At 40.6% G+C, this 27,102-nt stretch overlaps 1 protein-coding gene across 1 annotated transcript; it reads left to right on the top strand.

Moving 5' to 3' along the window:
• On the top strand, positions 1-24,041 carry nyap2a (neuronal tyrosine-phosphorylated phosphoinositide-3-kinase adaptor 2a). Its single transcript, XM_044353141.1, has 7 exons — positions 1-515; positions 4,009-4,225; positions 5,538-5,848; positions 6,046-6,990; positions 14,910-15,038; positions 15,269-15,381; positions 23,801-24,041. Exons 2-7 carry the CDS (start codon positions 4,023-4,025, stop codon positions 24,023-24,025), a joined length of 1,926 nt encoding a protein of 641 aa, XP_044209076.1. The 5' UTR covers positions 1-515; positions 4,009-4,022; the 3' UTR covers positions 24,026-24,041.
• Positions 24,042-27,102: the final 3,061 nt, after the last annotated feature.

Below are 27,102 nucleotides of genomic sequence, written 5' to 3'. Positions count from 1 at the left end.
AGGCTGAGGATGCTGTCAGGTTGCCGTGGTTTCAGCCTCTCGTTTCTTGTGGCGATCGTTGCCGGGGATGCGTGTGTGTGTGAGCTGTGTATGTGTGTGTGTGTGTATGTGTGTGTGCGTGTGTGTGTGTGTGTGAGCCAGGATTTTTACCGCTCTGAGGAGATTTAACGAAAGGACGGAGGGAAAGACAGCAAGACAGGAAAACAGGGAGACAGCAGGACAGGAAGGGACAAGAGGAGAACGACAGCAGGAGAAAGGAGGTTGTGTGGATTAATGCTGCAGACGAGTCATCGTCTCCTCTGAGCTGCAGCGAACATTCATCCATCTTTGATTCTGCACAGGAAGGACTGAAGGAGACACAGAAGGAGACACGGAAGGACTGAAGGACACACAGAGGGAGACACTGAAGGAGACACAGAAGGAGACACAGAAGGAGACACAGAAGGACTGAAGGAGACACCGAAGGAGTCATAGAAGGAGGGATGGAGGGAGTGTGAGTCCTCGCGGATCCTCCGGTAAGCTTCAGTGTGTGTTTGTCATCACTTCCTGTTTGTGTGCGTTCTCTCTAACTTTACCTTCTGAGAGAACCAGGTTATTATTTTGAAAGGTGAATTTTGAATTCAGGAGTAGAAACTGTGGAGGACGTACTTGTGACATCATCACCTGTACCTGCCTGTCCTGTGACATCATCACCTGTACCTGACTGTCCTGTGACATCATCACCTGTACCTGACTGTCCTGTGACATCATCACTTGTACCTGACTGTCCTGTGACATCATCACTTGTACCTGACTGTCCTGTGACATCATCACCTGTACCTGACTGTCCTGTGACATCATCACTTGTACCTGACTGTCCTGTGACATCATCAACTCGCCTCAAAGCTCCACTAACAGACTTTTTAACAAGAAATAATAATCTAATTGACAGTGAGATGCATAAATTGTAGCCATTATAAAAATCCAAACTGCAGCTGTAATAAAGTAAAAGTATATTTAATACAGACTGATGTTCATTTCAGTCCATGTGTATGTATGTAAATGTGGTGATATGTGTACATAAGGAGCTTCAGAGGCAGCGCTGCTGTTCTGTCCAGTAACAACATGAAGCTTCACTTTACATTCAGACAAACTAATGTTGCAGCTACAATTGTTAGCTTTCATCTGTGAGACCAACATTTATCTTATTATATCATATATCTAAATGATGCAGAGACATTAGAGCCAGTGGTAAATCAGCAAAGAGCTGCAGATCAGTTCATGGGATCATGTTCTTCCTAGGATGACGACATGTTGACCGACCGATCATCTCAGTAGTCGGGCTGCTAGCAGGCTGGTCTCAACCGGCCAGCGGCTCCCAAACATCTCCAAAAACGTTGCAGCAGATTTACACCAATCCAATGAGAAGTGCTCATCTGGCATATGAGCTGAAAACATTTCTGGCTTCCTGCACATGCTCAGTAGTGTTTCTCCCACTTGGCCCGCAGACTTTACATCAGGATGATGTCAAACTACTTTTCTCAGTTTTACAAACATAAAACCTTCATGGGTTCATAAATTCATGACCAATCTGCAGCTGCAGGCGTCCTGTCAGCAGGTTATTTATAATGGAGAGTTAGCTGCAGCACAGTCAGCTCCTAAAGCATGCTGGGTAAAACAGGCAGGTCATTTGGACTGGAACACAGACTGAGGAAGGCCTAAACAGACTCTGCATTGTTGCATTGTGGGACGGCAGCATCAGCGATCAGGGAGACAGACTTTATTCGGAAAGGAAGGAGGAAGCATCCTGCTGCTTCACTGCACTCCTCTATTAATCATCACCTTCAGGATCAATACAGATGACTGATCACGGGATGGACTCGTGGTCAAAGGTCACCGTTACTCATTTCAGTCAACAGAAAATACTGATGGTGTGAATTTCACTTTAAAAGCCCCATTTTTTTTATTTCTGAGCTAACAAAATCTGGATACTTTTATTTTGAAGGTTTGAAGAAATGTTCATCACCTCCTCCTCCCTTCCTCCTCTTCCTCTCCTTTCCCCTCTCCCTCTTCTCCTCTACTCTCCTCCTTCTCTCCTCTCCTCTCCTCCACTCCTACCCTCCCCCCTCTTCCTCCCCCTTGGACCAGCAAGCATGACATCATGCTCCTGTGAGAGATGCTGCTGTTGCTAGGTAACGGCTGGCTGTCTCCGTGTTCCATTTTTAGCTGGATGCCGGGAGAAGGAGAGGTGGGGGAGGAGAGCAGAGATTATATCATCAGTGAGGGGAGGACTGAAGGAGAGAAAAGACCAACAATCAGTCCACTCAGGATCACTATCAATCAATAACTGAAACCAATCAGAGACATCAAACTGGTCTGATCTGCTCTGAACATCATTTATTCTGTTCATGTCCATATCTCCTGGAAATAAAACAAAAATGATGTATATAATCAACTGCATCTCATACATACATAATATAGATATTATATGTACAGTACATATATATATATATGTAAATTCAGGTATATTGATCAGTACAGTACATATATACACACACACACACATATATATATATATATATATATATATACATTATTTGGCAAAGCACAAATAGTGTTTTTTTTTTACAAATATTTATTTCATACAAATATTTTTAAAATTATTTGTTTTTCGGGAAGAAAACAACCATGTCAGATACCAGCGTGCAGGTCGGTTACATCACTATCTCAGTGTCTCTCCTCTGCTCCGCTGTGACGTCTATCAGCAGGTCTCAATGAGGGGAGTCACATCCACCTGCTGCATGACGCACATTTCCTTATTTGGACATCAGTCCTGGAGTTGGGGGTGTCAGCCAGAGATAAAGCTGAACTACTGACACACACAAAGTGCTCCCAAGAGACTCTCCATAACCTGTTGTTCCTCTTCTCCTTTCCACAAAGTTAGGTTGTAAAAAATAGACAATAAATGAAAAGTGCAAAGCAAGAATCACCTCTGAAGTTCTTCTACGTGTTCCAGGCTGTGCTGTCTGTGTGTTATGGGTGTATAAATAGGTAGAGGTCTGTCTGCAGGGAGCCGATGAGTAAAGTTTTATCTCAGTAGTCAGCGCAGTCGTCTATGAACCTCCTTCATAAGGTAGTTTATTCATGAGCACTTTAATATCCTAAAATTAAAAGTTTAATAAAAACAAAAACTGGATTTTTACACATATTTCCACTTTTATTTGAATACAAATAAAGATATAAATAATTTTATAAATACTGTATATATAATAATATATACAATAAATTAAAAGGCATAAGGATCTGATAGAAACACATTGATCTCATTGATAATTATCATTAGCACACATTTTCAACAACCTTATTCTTATAAAACCTGTGTGAACACGTTATTACATCTAGGTATGAGAGCAAATTCAGGTATATTGATTAGTAACAGAAGGGTGATCATGTGATGTTTTCAGATGTTCTGCAGGGTTAGGGTTAGGTTTCCTCTCATGTCCTGAAACTTTGTTTTATAATCTTCCAGATGTTTTTAGCAGCTTGTACTGTTATCTGTGTCACCTGTAGTGATACCTGTGTTTGCTTTACACATTGTTGCACCATCTTTAGGTTAAATTAAAAAAATCAGTCTTTCTTTCAATTGTCTTTATGTTTCCCAACGTAAAACAAAGAAGTGAATTGATCTGTAAAGAAATCGAACAAACAGTTATGGTTGGTCAGAGCTGGCTGTCATGGTTACGGGCTGCTGGTAGGAGATGTGAAGTGATTAACATGATCGAGCCACCAGACATCAGACTAAATACTACACAGGTTTTGAATTTGTTCAAATGGAAAAAGTGACAAAACGTAAAAACAAAAAAGTAAAGAAAAAAAATCAATAAATGGTGTAATAAAATCAAATATTAACAATTTTTATTTTTACTAGTTTATGAATGTTTGTCTGCACAGAAAACACTTTTCATCTGAATGTTTGTCAACATGAAACATGAAACAGGACGCATAATTAACTCTCTGTCCTCTGCTCAGGTATTTGGGGAGTCATGACGTCTCAGGAAGAGGCATCGTCTTTTAGGAGGTTTTTCCAATATGTGGAGGACAGCGGCCTTCGAACCTACGATGGTCTGGTGATCCAGAATGCCTCTGACATTGCCAGGGAGAGCGACCGCATTCGCAACCAGACCAACTGGACCTACCTGCAGGAGAAACACCAGAAGAAGAGACGGCAAGAAGAAGCCATCAAGAGGTATACGAGTGTGAATCTAGATGTAGAAACATTATCAGAGCTGAATATATTAAAAGAACAAAACAGTTTTAGTGTGTGATGATCAAGCAGCCAATGATCTGTAAATGCATTCTCTTATATTTAGAAATGAGGCCTGTACTTCAGATCCTGTGGCGTTTATAATCTTATATGAACATGAATTAAGAAGGATAAATCAAATGGTGCCAGATGTTTATATCTGGTAGAATTAATCATAAACGTGCAAACTTTTCTTCCATGAAAACAAGTTATGTTTTAACAAAATTTATAAAACACTCAACACGTAAACACTTTTTTTTTATGGAGGATGGAAAATGTCATAAGTATAAATAAATAAATGAACAAATAAATAAAATAAATAATTAAATACATTTGGTACGAAAAAGGACATAATAAAATGAATGTTTTGAATTTATTCCTACATTTCTGTACATCAGCTTTTATTTAGGTTATTTCTGTATTTCATGAGTGGGTGGTACTAACCTCAGTCTAAAGCAGGATTTGTCAGCTGGGCGAACCAGACAGAAGCAAACTATTCCTACCTGCTATTAACCACTACACACTGAACACTGTATTTAAAGATGGACGAAACGTTTCCACTTCTTGCTGCCATGGAAAGTGAAGCCATAATATGCCATGAATAAATAAATAAATAAATACAAGAAAAACATTTAGACATATAGAAATACAAAAATAAATATATCATGTAAAGACAGTTCATTCCAGTTGAAGCATTGAAATGTACACAAAAAGTAAAATATGTCCACGTTAATGTTATTTGTTTGGTGGAAAAAATCTACATTTCCACATGAATGATTCTGTTTGTAATGTTTGTAAAGAAATGTTCAACCAACAAGCTTTACAGCAGCAATCTTCATGTCACAGACGGGTGTATAACTAAAATGTCACTGATCTGATCTTACAGCTGCTCAGGAGGCACAAACACCACTGAACACATTTATTGAGAACAAACATGTTTTTCATGCAAGCTGTTTATGTCTTTCTTCACATGAAATAAACTGGATTCAAACTGATACATTGTGGGCAGAAGGTTTTATTACTGTTGTAGAAACAAACAGGAAGTTAGTAAAGTTACAACCAAGAAGAAAGAAGAAAATAGGCATAAAGGTATTAAAAAGCTCAGCAATATCATCAATGATGTTCAGAGTTTAAATGTGTGTCATTCTTCCTCCTGTATCATCCATGTGATGTGTGTGAAGCTCATGTTCTGCTGTTTCGTGTTGGGTTATTAGTTAATGATCGAACTAACGTGACTTTCTATTTGTCCATCCAGGATTGGTGAAGATGTTGCCAGGGCAACGGATGGGGCATACTCCGGGAAACATTTCAGGATGGGTTTCATGACGATGCCAGCCCCGCAAGACCGGATCCCTCCACCCAGCCAGGGCTTCACTGTCCGCTCGCAGTCCCTCCACTCAGTGGGCAGCGGCGATGATGACGCTAACCATAACCGAAAACACCCACCACCAAAACCTAAGAGAGACCCCAACACCAAGCTGAGCAGCAGCTCGGAGACAGTCAACGGAGGCTCGGCAGTCGCCAACAGGCCCAAAGAAACCAATGAGATGCCGGAGCAGGCTGAAGGTGAGACACCTGCTGGGTTTAACAACTGTCCTCACATCTGTCTTCTGCAGAGTCAGAAGACAAGGTGGACATGATGTCCCAGTGGACAGACATGTTGTCTCATGGACAGACATGTTGTTCCATGAACAGACATGATGTCCTAGTGGACATGGTTCAAGTTTGGGTTGAGGTTTTTAACTCAGTCTGTTTGTCCTCAGCTCGATGTCCCTACTTGGAGGACTCTAGGAAGATGCCTCCCCCGAAACCCAAAAGGAACCCGAACACACAACTCAGCACCTCCTTTGATGAGTCTTACATCCGTAACCACGGCAACAAGAAAACTTCCTCACGACGGGACAAAGCGTCCTCCCAAAGCCAGAGTCCGGCATCCAGAGACACGGATGATGAGGAGCCAGTCTACATTGAGATGGTGGGACACGTCCTGCAGGAGCTGAAAGGTTCAGATCCCGGGGGGGCTGAGCCAAGCGAGGCAGTCTACGAGGAGATGAAGTTCCCAGTGCTGGAGGACTTCCTGCAGGACTCCATCATGGACCCCGAGTCCTGCGACATCCCCCCACCGTTCCCCAACCTCCTGACACCCCGGCCCCCACTGCTCGTCTTCCCCCCTGCCCCCGCCCAGTGCTCCCCTCACTCCCCGGAATCCCCCCTGACCCCACTGGATGTCACCCGGCTGCCCGCACTGGAGAACGCCCCCTACAGCAAGACGGGGGGGGCCGAACCCCCGCCGAACTCCGCCCCCCACCGCAGGGACCGGGACCTGCCATCCACTCACACCATTACATCATCAGGTCGCTCGTCGGCTCCGCCCCTCCCCTCCGCCCTCTACAAGTCGTCTGGCTCTGCCCACAGCGGACACGGTTACCCTCGCAGCCAATCAGCATGCCCGTCTCCGGTGAGCATGGGGCGCTGTCTGACACCTCTGAGCCTGAAGAGGCCACCTCCCTACGATGCTCTGATGCCCCGCCTGTCCTCACACCGCGCCCAGGAGGGTGGGGCTAAGCTCAGTAACTCCTCCTCCACCCATGGCTCCATGCAGAACGTGTCGATGAGGTCACAGACGCCGACGAGCCCATTGGACGAGCTCAACAACTTGTTTACCTCCGGACGACTGAAGAAAGGCTCTGGAGGCCGGAGGAGTGAAGGTGAGGGGCAGTACTTACAATCATACTGCATCAGTGCTGCATTATACTGCATCAGTACTACCTTATACTACAACAATACTGCATTGTACTACAGTTATGCTGTCTGTTTAAATACAGACTCAGTTACAGACATTTTGGCGACAAGGCAATTCAAGGTGCTTTACATAAAACATTAAAAGCATCAAGACATCAAGTGCAAAAGAAACATAATAAAATACATTTAATTAATTTAATACATTTAATTAAAAAGCTGAGAGTAGAAAACAAAAACAAGCTAAAATAGAATAAGACAGGTATAAAATACAAGAATAAAAGTTGTAGTGCAGTGTAAGAAATGAATAATTGATTTAATCAAAGGCAGCAGCAAACAAAAGTCTTTAGTTGTGATTTAAAAGAACTGGGAGTTGCAGCAGACCTTCAGTTTTCTGAGAGTTTGTTTGGATATGTGGAGCATAAAAACTGAACACTGTTTCTCCATGTTTAGTTTTGACTCTGGGGACAGAAAGCAGACCTGTCCCAAACCACCTGAGAGGTCTGGATGGTTCATAACATAGCAGCAGATTAGAAATGTAGTTTGGCCCAAAACCATTCAGTGCTTTATGAACCAACAGCAGTATTTTAAAGTCAATTCTTCGACAGACAGGAAGCCAGTGTAAAGATGAGAACTGGAGTGATATGATCCACTTTCTTGGTCTTAGTGAGGACTCGAGTAGTACAGTTACAGTAGTTGAATCTACTGAAGATAAATGCATGGACACGTTTTTCCAAATCCTGCTGAGACATAAGTCCTTTAATTCTTGATATATTCTTCAGGTGATAGTGGGCTGACTTTGTAATTGCCTTAATGTGGCTGTTGAAATTCAGGTCTGAGTCCATGACGACACCAAGATTTCTGGCTTGGTTTGTGGTTTTATCATTATTGATTGAAGCTGAGTGCTGGCTTTTAATCGTTCTTCCTCGGCTCCAGAAACAATTACTTCAGGTTTATCTATGTTTAATTGAAGAAAATTCTGGCACATCCAATCATTGATTTGCTCAATGCACTTACTCAGTGCTTGTATTGGACCAGAGTCCCCTGGTGATATGGTTATGCAAATTTGTGTGTCATCCGCATAACTGTGGTAGCATATTTAGTTGTTTTCCATAATCTGAGCCAGTGGGAGCATGTAGATGTTGAACAGAAGAGGCCCCAGAATGGAGCCTTGGGGAACTCCATGTGTCATTTTTGTCCACTCAAATGTGTAATTACCTACAGACACAAAGTAGTCCCTGTCCTTTAAGTAGGATTCAAACCAGTTTAGTACTGTGCCAGAAAGTCCCACCCAGTTTTCCAGTCTAGTAATATGTTGTGGTCAACTGTGTCATATGCAGCATTGAGATATAGTAATACTAATACTGAAATTCTGCCACTGTCATTGTTTAAGTGGATGTCATTGAGGACCTTAACAAGAGCAGTCTCAGTGCTGTGATGTGGTCGAAATCCTGACTGAAAGACATCAAAACGGTTGTTTAGAGCCAAGAAGTTGCTCAGCTGTTGATACAGCTTTTCAATGATTTTACTTATAAACGGGAGGTTTAATATGTTCATTAGTGAAGCGTCTAGATTGTTCTTTTTTAAGAGTGGCTTGATGACGGCAGTTTTCAGGGCCTGTGGGAAGACACCTGAGAGAAGAGACATAATGACAATCTGTAGAGGATCTGAGGCCATGAAGTTAGAAACATCAGAAAAATCCTGTGGGCAGAATATCAAGGCAGCAGGAGGATTTCACAGAGAAGCAGAACAACAGCAGCAACGACAACAACAATAACAATAGATACATGACTAGCAACAACAAACAGCAGGAACAGCAGGACTACGTGAATTGATTTTAAGTGGACACAGGGACAACACATATCCACACAGTAGCAACCAAGGCACATGCATTATTATTGTTTTTGGTGATGATGTCAGAGAAGAAGGACCTCCTTGCATTTCTCAGTTCCAAATTATAAATGTGAGGTCTCTCTTTATAGATGTCATAATGAACCTAGAGGTTTGTTTTTCGCCACCAGCATTCAGCTTTTCAACACTCTTTTTTCTATTCTGACCAGCATTTCTCCATGGAAATCTCTCTTTTACCAGAGACCACCTTCACCTTAGTAGGTGCAATGGCACAATAACATTTGTAATTTTAGAACTGAAGTTATCTACAAGCTCATTGATTGAGACCCAAGAGAGGGCAGGTGTGGAAGAAAAAGCCTGAATAGATATTTCACTGGTGTCTTCACTGATATACTATTTTGTGATTACTTCTGTTTGACCATTTATGTGCACGGAGATTTGTCCTGTCCATTATTATCCAAACACACAGGTGTGTTTGGATAACAGTGTGACAGGTGAGCTGTAGGTAAGTTATAGTAGAGGAGGAGTTCCAGGTGTACTAGTGCAGAGAAACAGAACATTTTAAAAACATTTATGTCAGGTAGCAAATCAACAATCAGCTGTAAATGGGCAAATGAATGATTGAGTGACAGATGGAAGATGAATAAATGGATGCATTAATGAATAATCTGTATCTGTTACGAACCTGTATTTCCCCTCTTTAAACTTTTCCCTGTCCCCACTCCTTTTCCAACCTTAGCCATCTGAGTTTAGCTGTGAACCAGGGTTTGTCATTGTTGTAAGTCTCCCTGGTGTGTGATGGTTTTACAGATGTCCTCACAGAAGCTGACGTAGGACATTACAGCCTCTGTCATCCAGACTGTGTTTGGACAGTATGTACAGTCCAAACACTAATGGAGGTCCTCCACAGCTTCACTGCTCCACTTCTTAGATACCCTCACCACAGGCTTAGAGCATTTTAATTTCTGCCTGTATGAGGGGATCAGGTGGACCATACCATAACATGGTCAGAGTGGCCCAGTGCAGCATGGGGGACAGCATGGTAGCACTGCTGATAGTAATCTAATGGTAATCCAAAGTATTCTCTGGTTGAACATTTAATAAATTGTCTGTATTTGGGCAGGTTGTGGCTTAAATTACCTTTGTCAAAGTTGCTGAGGACAATAACCAAGGAGTCTGGGTTTGTCTGCTTCACACAGTATCTGGTTAGCAAGTGTGTGCTGTGCCTATGCACATTGGTCTGCAGTGGGATGTAAACATTGACCAGTATGAAGGACATGAACTCATGGGGGGAGCAGAAGGATTTAAAGTTGATAAAAATGGATTCCAGATCAGGACAACAGTACTGTAGAATCACTGCCACATTGTTACAACAGCCCTCATTCATGTAAAAACAGAAACCTCCACCTTTTGTTGGAGAGTTCTGGAGGGTTCTGTGTCATGATTTTAATTTCAATTTCAATTTCATTTATATAGTGCCAAATCATAAAAGTTATCTCAGGGCATTTTTCACATAGAGCAGGTCAAGACTGTACTCCCCTTTAACAGTCAAGAAATCTCAAGCAGAACTGGACTCTTGGTGGACGCCATCTGCCTTGACCGGTTAGGTTGAGAGAGAAAGAAGGAAGGAGACACAGAGAAGCAGAATAACAGCAATAATAACAATAACAACAATACTAATAATAGAAATATGACTAGTAATAAAAATAATGATAACAATAATAACAGGAGAAGGTGTCAAGGCAGGACACCCACAGGACCACACCATCATCCCTGCATGGCCCACAACTCGATCTCTGGATTTTCCTGTGAGATGATAAAGCACAAAAATTCTGGAAAAGAAGCCAAGTTAGTAACATGCATTAATGATACGTGAATGCATACAGATGGAGAGGAGGAGGAGGAGAGAGGAGCTCAGTGCATCATGGGAAGTCCCCCAGCAGTCTAGGCCTATAGCAGCATAACTAAGGGCTGATCCAAGGCGAGCCTGGTCAGCCCTAACTATAAGCTTTATCAAAAAGGAAAGTTTTAAGCCTACTCTTAAACATAGAGAGGGTGTCTGCACCCCGGACTGAATCTGGTAGATGGTTCCACAGGAGAGGAGCCTGATAGCTGAAGGCTCTGCCTCCCATTCTACTTTTAAAGACTGTAGGAACCACCAGTAAGCCTGCATACTGGGAGCGCAGTGTTCTAGTGGGATAGACCAGGGAAATGCCATCCAGAGTAGCTATATCATTAGATAATGTGTTTCTAAGGTGTTTAGGGCCAAACACAATAACTTCAGTTTTATCTGAGTTTAGTAGCAGAAAATTGCAGGTCATCCAGGTCTTTATGTCGTTAAGGCATGCTTGGAGTTTGTTTAACTGATTGGTTTCATCAGGCTTCATTGATAAATATAATTGGGTATCATCTGCATAACAATGAAAATTTATGGAGTGTTTCCTAATAATATTACCTAAAGGAAGCATATATAAGGTGAATAGAATTGGTCCAAGTGCAGAACCTTGTGGAACTCCATGTCTAACTTTTGCCCTCATGGAGGATTCATCATTCACATGTACAAACTGGAATCGGTCTGATAAATAGGACTTAAACCAGCTTAATGCAGTTCCTTTAATGCCAATTAAATGTTCCAGTCTCTGCAAAAGGATGTGATGATCAATTGTGTCGAATGCAGCACTAAGATCTAACAGGACAAGTATAGAGACAAATCCTTTGTCTGATGCAGTTATGAGGTCATTAGTGACTTTCACCAGTGCTGTCTCTGTGCTATGATGCCTCTAAATCCTGACTGAAAATCCTCAAATAAACTATTGTTATGTAGAAAGTCACATAACTGATTAGAGACTGCTTTCTCAAGGATCTTAGAGAGAAATGGAAGGTTAGATATAGGTCTATAATTGGCTAAAACACCTGAATCAAGAGTAGGCTTCTTAAGAAGAGGTTTAATTACAGCTACTTTAAAGGACTGTGGTACATAGCCTGTTACTAAAGACAGATTGATCATATCTAGTAAAGAAGTGCTCACTAAGGATAAGACTTCCTTAAGCAACCTAGTTGGGATGGGGTCTTCCTATATGTTTTAAGACTATCTTGCCAGAGTAAGTGAGATTCTTGTAGTTTGGTGGAACGCCAAATCCTCTCAAGTTTTCGTGATGTTTGCTTTCATTTGCAGGTTTGGGAGTTAAACCTTGGAGCTAACCTCTTATGTTTTATTATCTTCCTTTTTAAGGGGCGATGGAATCGAGTGTTATTCACAGTGAGCCTGCGGCACTATCAACGAGATTATCAGTTTGGGAGGAACTAAAGTTAGTATAAGAGTCCTCTGTAGTATTGAGACATGGCAGTGAATTCAGTACTGATGGAATTGCTTCCTTAAATTTATCTACAACACTATCAGATAGACAAGTTATTAAGTAATGATCTGATAAAATAGGATTTTGTGGAAAAACTATTAAATGTTCAATTTCGATGCCATAAGCCAGAACAAGGTGGAGGGTGTGGTTAAGACAGTGAGTGGGATTATTTACACACTGAGAGAAGCCAGTTGAGTCTAATAATGAGATAAATGCAGTACTGAGACTGTCATTATCAACGTCCACATGAATATTAAATCACCTACTATAATTACGTCATCTGTACTAAGGACTAAGTTTGATAAAAACTCTGAGAATTCAGATAAGAGTTCAGAGTACGGACCAGGAGGACGGTTCACTATAACACATAGAACTGGCTGTAAAGTTTTCCAGGTTGGCTGAGAGACTAAGAACAAGACTTTCTAATGAGTTATAATGAAGTTCAGGTCTAGAGTTGATAATTAGGCTGCGACTCCTCCTCCTCGGCCAGTGTCTGGAGGAATGTGAGTATTAATATGACTGGGAGGACTGGATTCATTTAGACTGACATGTTCTTCATGACACAGCCAGGTTTCAGTAAGACAATCAATCAATATGATGATCTGAGATTAAATCGTTTATTAATACAGCTTTAAGTGATAGTGATGTAATGTTTAAGATACCTGATTGAATATTTTGTTGTACTATTGCAGTGGTGGTGTTAAGTTTTATTAGATTGTTATGAATGACTCTACTTTTGTTTACTTTAGATTTAATTGATTTAAGTGGTCGGGGGACAGACACAGTCTCTATGTGGTTTCGGGGACAGGCGTGGTCTCTATGTGGTTTTGGGGACAGACACAGTCTCTATGTGGTTTTGGGGACAGACACAGTCTCTATGTGGTTTTGGGGACAGACACAGTCTCTATGTGGTTTTGGGGACAGACACAGTCTCTATGTGGTTTTGGGACAGACAGTCTCTATGTGGTTTCGGGGACAGGCGTGGTCTCTATGTGGTTTTGGGGACAGACATGGTCTCTATGTGGTTTGGGGGACAGACACAGTCTCTATGTGGTTTTGGGGACATGCAGTCTCTATGTGGATTTGCTACAGACACAGTCTCTATGTGGTTTTGGGGACAGACGCGGTCTCTATGTGGTTTTGGGGACAGACGTGGTCTCTATGTGGTTTTGGGACAGACGCGGTCTCTATGTGGTTTTGGGGACAGACACAGTCTCTATGTGGTTTTGGGTGGGTAACTGCTCTAATGGAAGCAGAGCAGAGCGTAGGACTGCAGCTCTGTCTCCTGGTCTCAGCTCTGGGTTGTCATGGGAATTGCCTGAAAACACTAAACACAAATATAAAATAATGTCTTGCTTATACCAATCCTGAGAACGGTACCTTATTTGGGCATCAGCCAGGATGGAGAGAGGAGTGGGCCTCCTGAGGGACATTCCTTCTCTCAGGAACATGCACACATTAACAAAGGAGAGAAGAAATGATCATCCTGTCTCCTAATCAGACCAGGTCTTCACCAGAAAGTCTGCCAGTTATCTATGAAGCCCACATCGTTTGCTGGACGCCACCTCGACAGCCAGCGGTTGAATGATGACATGCGGCTATACATGACATCACTGGTCAGATTAGGCAGCGGTCCAGAGGAAACTACAGAGTCCCACATTGTCTTTGCATATGTTCACACCGACTCAACATTGATTTTAGTGACCTCTGATTAGCGTAATCGGGAGTCGTTCCCACTGATGTGAATAACAGTTGTACCATATTCATGCTTATCCTTAGTCAGCAGTTTTAAATTTGATTCTATATTCCTTGCTCTTGCCCCAGGAATATATTTGACTATGGCTGCTGGTGTTGCTAACTTCACATTTCTCACTATAGAGCTGCCAATGATCAGAGTTGGTTTCTCAGTGGGTGTGTTACTGAGGGGGGAGAACTTGTTAGAAACTACATTTATTACATGTACCCTTATCACTAAAGGAGGTGGAGGAATAGCTAAACATATATAACTAACAACTGTGGGATTAGTGAGAAAAGTCGCTAAAAGAAGGAGAGAGCTAAGAGTGCTTGAGCAGAACTAGCATAAGTTTAAATGTACAGTGGGTATTTATCCACAGTAATGAAGAATATGGCAAAATTAACTGAGTTGAGAACAGCAAAAATGCTATTAGTAAACACAGTTGGCAACCAGAAATGAGACAATACGCTTACTGCAGCACGTCAGCACATGATCAGCTCTGAACAGTTAGAAGACTGCCAGCTGCAGCACAGAGTGCAGTATTGATCCACAAAGCCATGTCTCCGTGAAGAAAAAAATCAGAGGATGAAGAAAAGTCTCAGCTGAAATTCTTCAAGTCTGTCACACAGTGATCGCAAGTTGGCGAGAAATATTCCCAGTAAGGGTGTGTGAAGTCTGGCACATTTTCCTCTCCACCTGCATTTCACTACCTGGCAAAAGGTGAGGACACCTTTGACCAGAATGTCCAATAATTCCACAGATGAGGTAAGAAAAGTTTGAAATATATCTGCAGGAGTTGTTTCCGTGATATTCATGATTGCGGATACTGAAGCAAAACACTGAATTTACTAACAAAACAAAAAGCAGTGCACAGGCGGCACACTTCATCTTATTGTCTCTCATTTCTAACTCTGCTGTGTTTGTTTGTCTTCTTGTGTCTCTGCAGGAGACTCCAGGTCTCTGCCCAGACATGACAGTAAGGACAGAGACAAAGACGGACAATCGAGTCCTGTTTCTAGCAGGATGGGGAGGTCATCAGTCAGCCCAACCATGATGCTGGCTGGAGGAGGAGGAGGTGAGTCGGAAGCAAGTAAGGTTGAAATGTTCTCACAGATCTATTAAACATCATCAGAGAACATTCAAAGCCTTACCCTCGGTCTTCACTGCTGTCCTGTTGTAAGTGTCACTTTTTATACAGACTTTGGTTTCTAGAAGGTTCCACTTAGGTGAGCAACAGGTGAACAAGAAGTGAACAGCTGGAGCATCTCTATGTGTTGATTGATGTAAAAATCATTTTATCTGCAGAATCAAAGCCTGTGTGTAAACTTGGCCGCTCAGCATCCACGTCAGGAGTTCCTTCACCGGGTGGAACGCCACAACGTCAGCCACACGAGCCACACCACCCCGTCCTCAGCCAGGTACAACACCTGTGAAACACCTGTCCGTCTCCTGTCTGTCTACCTGTCTGTCATTTACATCCATGTTGTGAATCAGATGATTATTATAGACAGAAACTTCACTGAATAGAACATAAAACATTTTACATTTGGGCAGAAGTTTTGATCTGGCTGCTGATTGAACATCTGATCTGTAAACATGTAAACAAAAGTTTTTTTTTTAACTTCATTCAAAAGGCATTTTTGTAATTTCAGTTTTGTATAAAGTACTTGGTGTAAACTTTTTGTAATTTCTCTCAACTTGAACTCTTAACACTGACTGACACTAACACTTATCCTGTATATTTAACAATGAAGTAAAACATTAATACTGATACTAAAATATATTAATCACTGACATGAGCATGAAACTAATGAGACAACTACATTAAACTGACATTAAAGGTCCTATATGAAAGCATTGTGAAGCATTTGACATGTATTAATCATTTTTTATTGCCAATGAGTAAACTGGTTGTAACGTAATTTAAAAAAGGAGACCTTCCCTGACTTTCCTGGTTGCCTGTAACAGCCTGTGGACTGATTTCTATGTGAAGGACTTGGTCGGTTTTTCTGTAAAAATCCAAAGAATGTGATGTTTTTGCGTGCTCCTGAGTGCCTTGCCTCTCTCCTGCTAATCTCTGGGGTCTGACTGGGAGGGAGAGATGCTTTGTTGAAGCACTGAAGCACATTGCAAAACACAACATTAGAGATCTTTTGTTATTATGAGAAGTGTAAGTGAGGAAAAATACATCACCTGCCATAGTCTCATGCCACCATTGAGCATGAGCAAATGCAGCTCATTTAACTGCCAATGGTGACTCTAACGAGACGGAATTACTAGAAGTTACACATAGAACCTTTAAACTAACATTAAACTTATGTGAAACTAACATGAAACCAACATTAAACTAAAAATTAAACTAACGTGAAATTTAATCTCACTAAAATCAACTTCTAAAGTGATTTCCACTTTATCACAAATTAAATTTCAATTCAATTCAATTTCAATTTTATTTATATAGCGCCGAATCACAACAAAAGTCATCTCAGGGGACTTTTCACATAGTGCAGGTCTAGACTGAACTGTTTAATTTATGGAGAGAGAGACCCAATAATTCCCCCACGAGCAGCACTTGGTAACAGCGGTAAGGAAAAACTCTAGGTGGGCGGCCATCTGCTTTGACTGGTTGGGTTGAGAGGGAGAGAAAGGAGTGGGGAGGGTGGTGACACAGAGAAGCAGAACAACAACAGTAACAACAACAATAACAATAGATACATGACTAGCGACAACAGACAGCAGCAACAGCAGAAACAGCAGGGGAAGGACAGAGGAGGGACATCCCCATGTCAGCGCAGTTAATGAGGTTTCCTGTGGATCAGAAAGCACAAAGGACCCCGGGGAAGAAGTCAAGTTAGTAACATGCATTAATGGTAAATGAATACATACAGATGGAGAGGAGGAGGAGGAGAGAGGAGCTCAGTGCATCATGGGAAGTCCCCCAGCAGTCTAGGCCTATAGCAGCATAACTAAGGGCTGATCCAAGGCGAGCCTGGTCGGCCCTAACTATAAGCTTTATCAAAAAGGAAAGTTTTAAACCTACTCTTAAACATAGAGAGGGTGTCTGCACCCCGGACTGAATCTGGTAGATGGTTCCACAGGAGAGGAGCCTGATAGCTGAAGGCTCTGCCTCCCATTCTACTTTTAAAGACTGTAGGAACCACCAGTAAGCTGCATACTGGGAGCACAGTGTTCTAGTGGGATAATACGGTACTATGAGCTCTTCAAGATATGACGGTGTCTGACCATTAAGGGCTTTGTAGGTGAGCAGAAGGATTTTAAAGTCAATTCTGGATTTTACTGGAAGCCAATGTAGCGAAGCTAAAATGGGTGGAGAAAGACATCACCTGTAATAGAAAAAACATAAATAAAAACTGTAATCTTACCAAACTCTTAGGCTGTGTCTGAAATAACTCCTTTATTCATTTGTTTGTGTCTCCCTTTATAACAGACACTATTGTTTACTCAGTAGTCAAGTCAATTAAATTCAATTTTATTTATATAGCACCAACTCATAACAAAGTTATCACAGGGCACTTTTCACATAAAGCAGGTCTAGACTGTACTCTTTAATTTACAGAGACCCAATATTTCTCCATGAGCAGCAATTGGTGACAGCAGCAAGGGTTAGGGTTAGGACAGTCCTTGAAATTTGTTTGATTTGGGAGTTAAAGGGCATATCCTGATCAAAGATAACTCCCAGATTCCTTACGGTGGTGCTGGAGGCCAGGGTAATGCCATCCAGAGTAGATATATCATTAGCATAAATTGCAGGTCATCCAGGTCTTTATGTCGTTAAGGCATGCTTGGAGTTTAGTTAACTGATTGAGTTCATCAGGCTTCATTGATAAATATAATTGGGTATCATCTGCATAACAATGAAAATTTATGGAGTGTTTCCTAATAATATTACCTAAAGGAAGCATATACAAGGTGAATTGAATTGGTCCAAGTACAGAACCTTGTGGAACTCCGTGTCTAACTTTTGCCCTCATGGAGGATTCATCATTAACATGTACAAACTGAAATAGATCTGATAAATAGGATTAAAACTAGCTTAATGCAGTTCCTTTAATACCAGTTAAATGTTCCAGTCTCTGTGATAGGATGTGATGGCCAGTGGTGTCAAATTCAGCACTAAGATCTAACAAGACAAGCACAGAGAAGTGTTGCCCCATGACTCCACACAGTAATTCAGATACAGTAATACAAGTGAACAATACAGTGTACAATGCTTTATTATCCAGAATGCACATTGTTTTCCCCAGAAATGCAATGCTTCTTGCCGACTTTGCTCGAACATCTTATGAGATTTCCAGCAGATTTTGTGGTGAAATATCACACCCAGAAATGTATTTTCATATACTCCTTCTATATTAACATTATCTATATCATTTGAACTTGTGTTTATTTTACGATTTCCAAACAACACAAGTTTAGTTTGTTCAAATTAAATGATAATTTGTTTGTGTCAAACCACATTTTAAATTTACTCATTACTGTCATGTCCACCTCCAATAGCTGCTGCAAATTTTCCCCATAACAGAAAATATTGGTGTTGTCTGCAAATAAGACAAATTTCAATATTCTTGATACCTTACATATGTCATTTATACACAAATAAACAATTTAGGGCCTAATACTAACCCCTGAGGGACTCACCTATCTGCACAAGTTGTTGCCTGTTTCCTGTGTAGCTTTTCAACCAATTCAGCACAACACTTCTGATACCATTCATTTCCATTTTATCGGGTAATATATCATGATCAATGGTATCAAATGCTTTTTTAAGAAATCTATAAATACTCTCACTGCATACTGGTTATTTCTTCTATTAACTCCATTAATGCCATAGATGTTGATCTGTTTGTTCTGAATCCATACTGACTGTCCATCAACAATGTATGCTTCTCAATAAAATTGTGTAACCTTCCAATAAAGAGTTTTTCCAATATACTAGAGATGTAGGAAAGTAAAGACACAGGCCTGTAATTGGTAAAGTGATGTCTGTGCCCAGCTTTATATAATGGAATAACTTGTACCTGCTTTGAATGATAAGTTAAAGATAAACAAGTACAGCGAAAGTCATCAATTTCATTCCTATCACAAAGAGCAGCAGGATGTACTCAAAAGCAGGAAACTACAGGCTGAACAAGGCTGAAGAAAAACCCCTTTATTAAAGACTCATACAGGCTGGTCAGGGGGCGGGTCAAAACAAGAACTGAACAACACTGAGCAAGCAGAACAATCAGAACAAACTGAATAATACTGAACAAAACAAAGGATTCAACAAAGACTGAACTGAAAAGCAGGACTTACATACAGACAGAAGCAATGAGGTATTAGGGAACAGGTGAGTCAAGAGAGGACTGTCAAGGAGCTGATTGGCTGAGGAAAACTCTGGGAATAGGGCAGGTCTAACGTAGATGATGCAGGGCAAGTGTGGCGGGAAAAGCAGTACAGAGACATACGAGGAAAAACACAGAGCAAACAGAAAACCAAAACCTAGGTAACACAATGAGACATAAAGGTTCTTGCAGTGCTATAGTTTCGCAAGGTTGTAAGCACAGTCAGAGTAGATATCATAGGCATACACATTCCGCTATACTTCTCTAAAAAACAAAAGCTGTTAAAGCCAAATAACAAAAGCAAAAACACTTGCGCGTATGGTAACCTGCAACTGTAAGTGCACAACTAGTTAATATCATTTGGAAACCCAACTTCTTAACAAGGAGAAGGCAAAAGCACCACCTATTACACCTAGCTCTGCAGCTCTTCCAATAGAGCACATGTATACAAACTTAAATGTCAGGACAAAGGTTAAATACAACGAGCAATAGTCTCTCAAGTGGTCTTTTAAGCCTGAAGGCATCTAGTGGACTGATGGAGGAACATAGAGCTAGACAGTGACAGAGCCATGACCATTCCAGTCACATTTTATTCTTACTCTTGCCAATTATGTTGATAATTTCCATTGCTTCTTCTTTTCCACACTTACAAAAAAGTTGTTAAAGCCAATAACCACAAAATTCATGTTGTTTATAGTCTTATTGTCAATAAAATATTCAGAGTAACTTGTGTTTTTGATCAATTTCTAATAATGTTATTTAATACACTCCATATGCCCTTGGTATTATTTTTGTTATTTTCTAATATTTTGTTATAATATTCCTTCTTGCATATTTTCATAATATTTAGGGCCCAAGCACCTAGCAGTGTGAAGAAATGCAGTGTTGAGGGGCTGAACGTGCTCAAAAACTTACAAAACTTTGCACTTGCATCAGAAGTGGGGGGAAACTGTATCTTTTATAGTGATATAGTTTAGGCTTGGGTGTGGCCAGCAGGCTCCATAGCGCCCCCAAACACAAGTCCAGTTTTGAAAAAGTTTATTTGATATTCATGAACTTTGGTGGCATCATTGCTCTCATCATTATACCTTGAAAAAAAAATTTTTTTTTGCTTTACAGGAAGTCGGCCAATTTGGATTTTGTGCGTCAACTGTCATTTTACATACACATATTTGAGGCCTTTAAGATGCACAAAAACTCACAAAACTTTGCACACCTGCTCAAACTAGTAAGTACTCTAACTTGATGTCATAAATGGGCTTGGGCGTGGCACATAGCTCTATAGTGCCCCCTAATTACTTTTGGCATTTTTGAGGTGCCAGGAATGCTTGAAAACTCATGAAACTTTGCACATTCATTAGAAGTGGTGAAAATTGATACTGGATATGGGTTATTGGCTTGGGTATTACAAAATGGCTCGAGGGCACCCCCTAGAAAATGTCAAATTAAAAGTCCCCACCTTTGAGTTTGATGTAGATGAACAAAATTTGGTAGGCACATGTATCATGTCCAGTCACACAAAAAAGCCTCTTGCAGCCTGAGTTCAACAGAAAGTCAGCTATTTTGAATTTACTTTTTTCCCATTTGCAGGCATTGCATTTTAATGAACTCCTCCTAAAGGTTTAACCTGACCGACTTCAAATTTGGTCAGATACATCTAAAGAACTTTATGATGAAAAGTTATAAAAATCTTGACTTTTCATGGAATGCCTTTGACATGGCATGCCCATAAATTTGCATGTTTCACCATGAAACAGGAAGTTGTTGGAACTCCACTGGACTTTGTCAAATCTACCCCAAATTCCACATGCTTGATTGAGGTCCAGGCCAGAACACATCTCCATGTCAATAGTCAGTCATACTCATAGCGCCACCTACTGGCAACAGGAAGTCAGGCTGATATGACACAAGATATACAGCAACATGTTGTATAATTACTGTGTTTTCTCTAGTGCCACATTGTGGACACAGGAAATTATATTTAACTACTTTGTACAATGTCCAGTAAGAGCCCAGGCCTGAAAACATCTACATGCCTGCTTTAACAGCCCCTTCAACTGTGGCATCCCCTGATGCTATTTATTTTCTGCCTTTATACATCTATGTTTTCTATGAATTAAAAAAAAAATTTTTTTAAAGAAATTTTAGTGATGTTTGTTTTACTGTGCCGGTTTGGGAGGCATGGAGCTAAGCTCTTTTGTTTTATTATCTTCTTTCTTAAAGGGGTGATGGAGTCCAGTGTTATTCATAGTGAACCTGCAGCACTATCAACAAGATTATCAGTTTGGGAGGAACTAAAGTTAACATAAGAGTCCTCTGTAGTATTGAGACATAGCAGTGAATTCAACGCTGATGGAATTGCTTCCTTAAATTTCGCTACAGCGCTATCAGAGAGACATCTAGTGAAGAAATTTTTATTTAATGGCATGTAGTCCTGTAATAGGAATTCAAAAGTTATTAAGTAATGGTCTGATAAAATAGGATTCTGTGGAAAGACTATTAAATGTTCAGTTCGATGATTTGAGATGAATTTGAGATGGATCTGGTCAACCTGCAAGGCAGAGGTCGTAAAAGTACAGTGCCTGTAACTTCCTGTTGCCAGTAGGTGGTAACATGACTATGATTCAACATTGGCCTGTACATGTCTTCAGACTGGAACTCTTATCAAATATGTGGAGTCAATTTAAAACAGTTTATCTTTTCACATTGAAACATTGAAATTTGCCAGATCACCATGGCAATGGCATTGAATGAAAACTCACAAGCTTCACAATATAGCATCATCAAGGTCTTAAGACTTTTCTGATGAAATTTGAGATGTATCTGGTCAATCTGCTAGGCAGAAATTGTAAAAGTACAGCACCTGTAACTTCCTGTTGCCAGAAGGTGGTGCTATGACAATGACTCACTTTTGACACACAGATGTGTTCAGGCCTGGACTCTTCATGGTGAAACATGTAAATTAATTGGCACGCCATGTCAAGAGCATTCTATGAAAACTCAAAAGCTTCGCATTTTGGCATTGCAAAGGTGTTTAGATGTCACCTACCAAATTTGAAGTTGCTCTGGTTAATTCTTGCGGAGGAATTTGTTAAAGTACAACACCTGTAAATCGTAAAAACTGAGTAAAAATTGCACAGTAAATTGAAAATGGCTGACTTCTTGTTAGACTTAGGGTATGGCTCCAAGAGGCTTTTTTCTAAGTCTGGAGATGTTACTACTGCCTACTAAATTCCGTTCATCTACGTCAAATTTAAAGGTGGGGGCTTTGAGTTTGACTGAAATTTGTTAGGGGGTGCTATCAAGCCAATTTACCACACCCAAGCCCAAGACCCATATCATATATACATTTTCACCATGTCTGACATATGTGCCAACTTTCATGAGTTTTTGAGCAGCCCAAGCACCTCGTTTTTGCAATTGAGTTCAGCAAATAATTATTGTAATAATGATAATCCTTAGAATAACAACAGGGCCTCAGTCGGTTCAGTACAGCACAGATAAACAATAGCATCACACACAAACACTACAACAATAAAATCAATTTAAGAAATGGGTTTGTATAGGCTAGTACACACAGTACAATAATAAAATCTGTAAAAAGATGGATTTTGTAAAGGATTGGATGAGATAAATTGCATTATCTGCAATGGCTTTGGGGTGAATATAAACAACAGTTAGGGGGAACTCATGAGGGACGCAGAAAGGGTGCACAGACACTGACAGTAGCTTTATGTCCATTGTACACATGGTCTCTGTACCACCACTGGCTGACTGAGCTTCAGTCATTTCAGCCTCTCTCTCACTCCTCCCCTTCTGCTGCACTTCCACACTTTAAAGGTTTTATCCACATTTTGGATCTTGTTGTGAAAGATGTTATATTCTTGAATGAACGAGTGATCATTGGATTGACACAAACCACAAAGAGACTAACAAAAATGCCCCCCCCCCCCCCCCCCCCCCCCGAAAAAAATCTTTAAAAAAAAGTTTCCACATCACACTTGTGTAAATTGCATACTGCACTGCAATTGGCTCACACATGTCACAAATCATGCTCATAGATTCACCCCTCAAAATCAGATTTGCAATGAGCTCAGAGAAACTTTCCTCCTTCAGCAGATGAATGTGAAAACAAACAAGAGAAAAGAACAACATCTAATTATCATTATTATTATGTTCTCTGTCATTGAGTTTAGTAACTTTAGGTTTGTAAAACTGAACAAACATTTGGCCTCATTTTTTATGTGTTTCAATGTGCAGCCATTTGTTTTTGTAGATTTTTCCATAATATTTACAGGTGCAAAGTAAACTGAGTAACATTTCTTTACAATACTGAACAACTATGCAGAGACTCTAAATGACAACAAACAGACTCAGAACGAACCCTCAGATCCAGCTGCTTAGCCTTCAGTGAGGTTTTCAAACAGAAATTGAGTAAGTGATCATTGAGTGACAGGTGTGGACATGTTGATGAACTCTGCTCCATCTTCAGATGCCATGGCTCTGTGGAGATGCCACCATGATGGAGATGATTGAGAAGAAAAGAGTTCTGTGTCGGGAGATCAAAGCTCGCCAGCGGCCTGAGAAGAACCTCTGTAAACAGGACAGCATGCCCATCCTACCCAGCTGGAAGAGGAAGCAGCCGCCACCATATTCAGCCCCGCCCACCACCGTTGCCGGGCAATCAACTACGGTGTTCTGGGACACCGCCATCTGAACATGATGCAGTCAACAGGCCGTGGCCACCACACTGACAGCTTGTTCATGATTTAAAAAAACAGTTTCTCTGCCAGTTCTCTCTGCTCTCATTGGACAGTATTACAGCTGTCAATCAAATACAGAGTCAATAAAGTTTAATTAAACTCCCCCTCATTAACACTGAGGGCAGTTAACATTCACAGACAAGAGAAAAAATGACATGAAATTAATAAATTAAGTCACTAAACAGCAAAGAGTGAAGATCTCTTTAGATGTGGGTGTCACGTCATGTGATGTAACCAAATATCCACAAGATGCATTATTTATCTATACAGGAAGTGACCCATCATGGGTCCCAATCCAGAAGTTGAAATACCTGATCAATGCGAATCAGCAGAGAGACAAAGAATGGTTTCATTTTCAGGCTATAACAAGGCAAAAAAACGTTTTTACAAAACATGAAAATCACATAATTACAGCCTTGCAGGTGTTCTCCTACCATTACCATCCAATCAGAGTGCAGGGGGGTGTGGCCATACAGGTGTAGCAGATCCCAGAGCTTTCTGTTGTCTTTCTACTCGTATTTTTCTATATGAGTCCTGAAAAAGATTCTGAGGTTTTCTTAAGTTTGAAGGTCGTGTAGAAAACGCTGTGAAAAGAAAAAAATATTATAAATTCATTGGTGTGAAACAAAACGATCTGAATCAGAAAGTTCACATGTTTTTATATTTCAAAAGAATCTGTGATGCTAGACTATGTGTGCAAGAAAAAGTCGTGAGTGATGTTTTTTATGTTCTGAAAAGAACTGAAGTCAAACTTTTCTTATTATGATGACAAAGCACTTTTTTAAAATGAGTATCTCTCTGTTGGCTCTGTGTTGGTTTCATCCATTTTCCCGTAAACACAGAGAAAGTTGAACAGCTGTAACACAATTCAGGTGTTTCACTCACCTGTCAGTAGAGAGACGCTGTTCATCTGAACATGACTGGAAACAAAGTTGGAGGAACAAGACGATCTTTACGACACATTATTGATTACTGACTCCTAAAAAAACAATCAAAGGGAAGTAATTTTTTTCAAACAAATCAACGTGTTTGAAGAATGTATGACTCAAAAAACAACCTGCAGTCATGGCAACATCAAGAAAACTCAAAGAATAACATCTGACAACCTTCAAACAGACGTGACGGTCATGTGATGGTCGGGTTCTAGTTTGGTGATTAGTTTAGTTTAGTGGATGAAGAAACGATGAAAGCTGTTTTCATTAGTTGGCAGATGTGAATGAATTGATTGGTTGGAGTGAAGCAAAGCATTCTGGGATACGATGCCTACCTGTGTGATGAAATGTCAATCAGCCTAAACATTGAAGCCACAGGACACAACTGCACGTGCACACACACGAACACACAAACACACACACAAACACATACACACACACACACACACACACACACACAAACACACACGCACGCACACATACACAAACACACACACACACACACACACGAACACACATACACACACGCACATACACAAACACACACACACACGCACACACACAAACACATACATGAACACACACACACACACAAACACACACACACACATGCACAAACACACACACGAACACACACACACACACACTAACACACACGAATACACACACACACACACACACACACACATGAACACACACACACACACACACACACACAAACACACAAACACACACGAACACACACACACACACACACAAACTGGATGTCAAGCTGGTTTCAGTCTGCAGTCACAAACTAAGTGCACTTCTTCAGTTTCTGTGAACTTTATAAAACTCCACCAACAGTCGTCATGAAGCACAAACATGGAGCTCGTTCATCACATCTGACTGTAACATTCAGTCAGCATGTTCAACATCTTCATCAACACCTGAAACATTCAGACTGTTTACAGCTACAGTGAAGACTGTTAGTGTGGATTTATGATAAAAACATTTACATCTACAGACCGGAGCTGGAGAGTGTCGACATGACAGCTGAGGAGTAAATGATGCAGAGAACAAGATCACAATCATTATTATCATTTCTTTTTTTATTCAGTATGCCGCCGAGAGATCTGAAGAACTGTAATCAGATTACTGTGAGCAGATTGACAGAACACAGAGTAAAGAAAACAGTAAATGAAAGATCAGTAAATATAACACATCAACTACTATAACAGATCATAGATGAATAAATGTTACTGAATATTGTAGGAGAAGCTCTGAATGACATCAGCACAACAGAAGCAGCTGTGAATGGGTCCTCCGGGTCAGGGAGCAGGGCCTGTATGTGTCTGACGGTCTTATGATATCTCTGGAAAAACACTGATCATGTGACAATCACGTAATTCGGCTGGTTGGAGATGAAGCAGCCAATAAGATCTGTGCCTGACTCACTCTGGCATCATCACATAACAGCAATGACCTCACGAGATTGAAGCCGCTGCAGCTGCTCTCCACCGACTGACGGACACACGGCATCATGGGAAACACCTGCTGTCACTTGATCAAACAGCCGATCGGCTCAGATTCAGATTTCATGCGTCTGACCCTGAACGAAGACATCAGATGTGTTGATGAACTTTTATCATAAACATTCAGTAACCAAATATTACAGACAGACACAATATGAACATAATGTCATTCCTTCATTCTTGTTATGAGCTGAAATATCATAAAACTTTTGGTAACAAGTGTGACATGAAGATTCTCCTCTTTACAGATGTGAAGTCTGACAGTCTGAATATGTGACAGATGAAAAGATATGTCTATTTGTATTTTGACTATTGATTGCTTTACTCTATTTGTTTGCACATTAAACAATACATTTTATATAATATTTAAAGATTTGATATGTACACAAAGACATTCACATACGAAACACAAAGTTTTACCTGCATATACTCAATTATACATGAATTTAAAGTAAACAGTGCGAGAGAGGCAGGAGGCTAAAAGCTTAAAGACCTTTCCCAAAAACTCAACACAAGATAAAGAGAATCACATTGAATAAAAATAATTTAATTAAATATGAATTTCTTCATCTTCAGAATAATATG

Source organism: Thunnus albacares, chromosome 6, assembly GCF_914725855.1.
Source record: "Thunnus albacares chromosome 6, fThuAlb1.1, whole genome shotgun sequence".
Taxonomy (NCBI): Eukaryota; Metazoa; Chordata; class Actinopteri; order Scombriformes; family Scombridae; genus Thunnus; species Thunnus albacares.
This window is presented reverse-complemented; position numbering and strand designations above follow the sequence as displayed.

Coding starts and splice junctions, on each gene's coding strand:
- nyap2a (XM_044353141.1), top strand. CDS start 4,023: ATGACGTCTCAGGAAGAGGCATCGTCTTTTAGGAGGTTTTTCCAATAT. Junction 6,991..14,909: donor TGGAGGCCGGAGGAGTGAAG/GTGAGGGGCAGT, acceptor GTGTCTCTGCAG/GAGACTCCAGGTCTCTGCCC. Junction 15,382..23,800: donor ACCACCCCGTCCTCAGCCAG/GTACAACACCTG, acceptor CTCCATCTTCAG/ATGCCATGGCTCTGTGGAGA.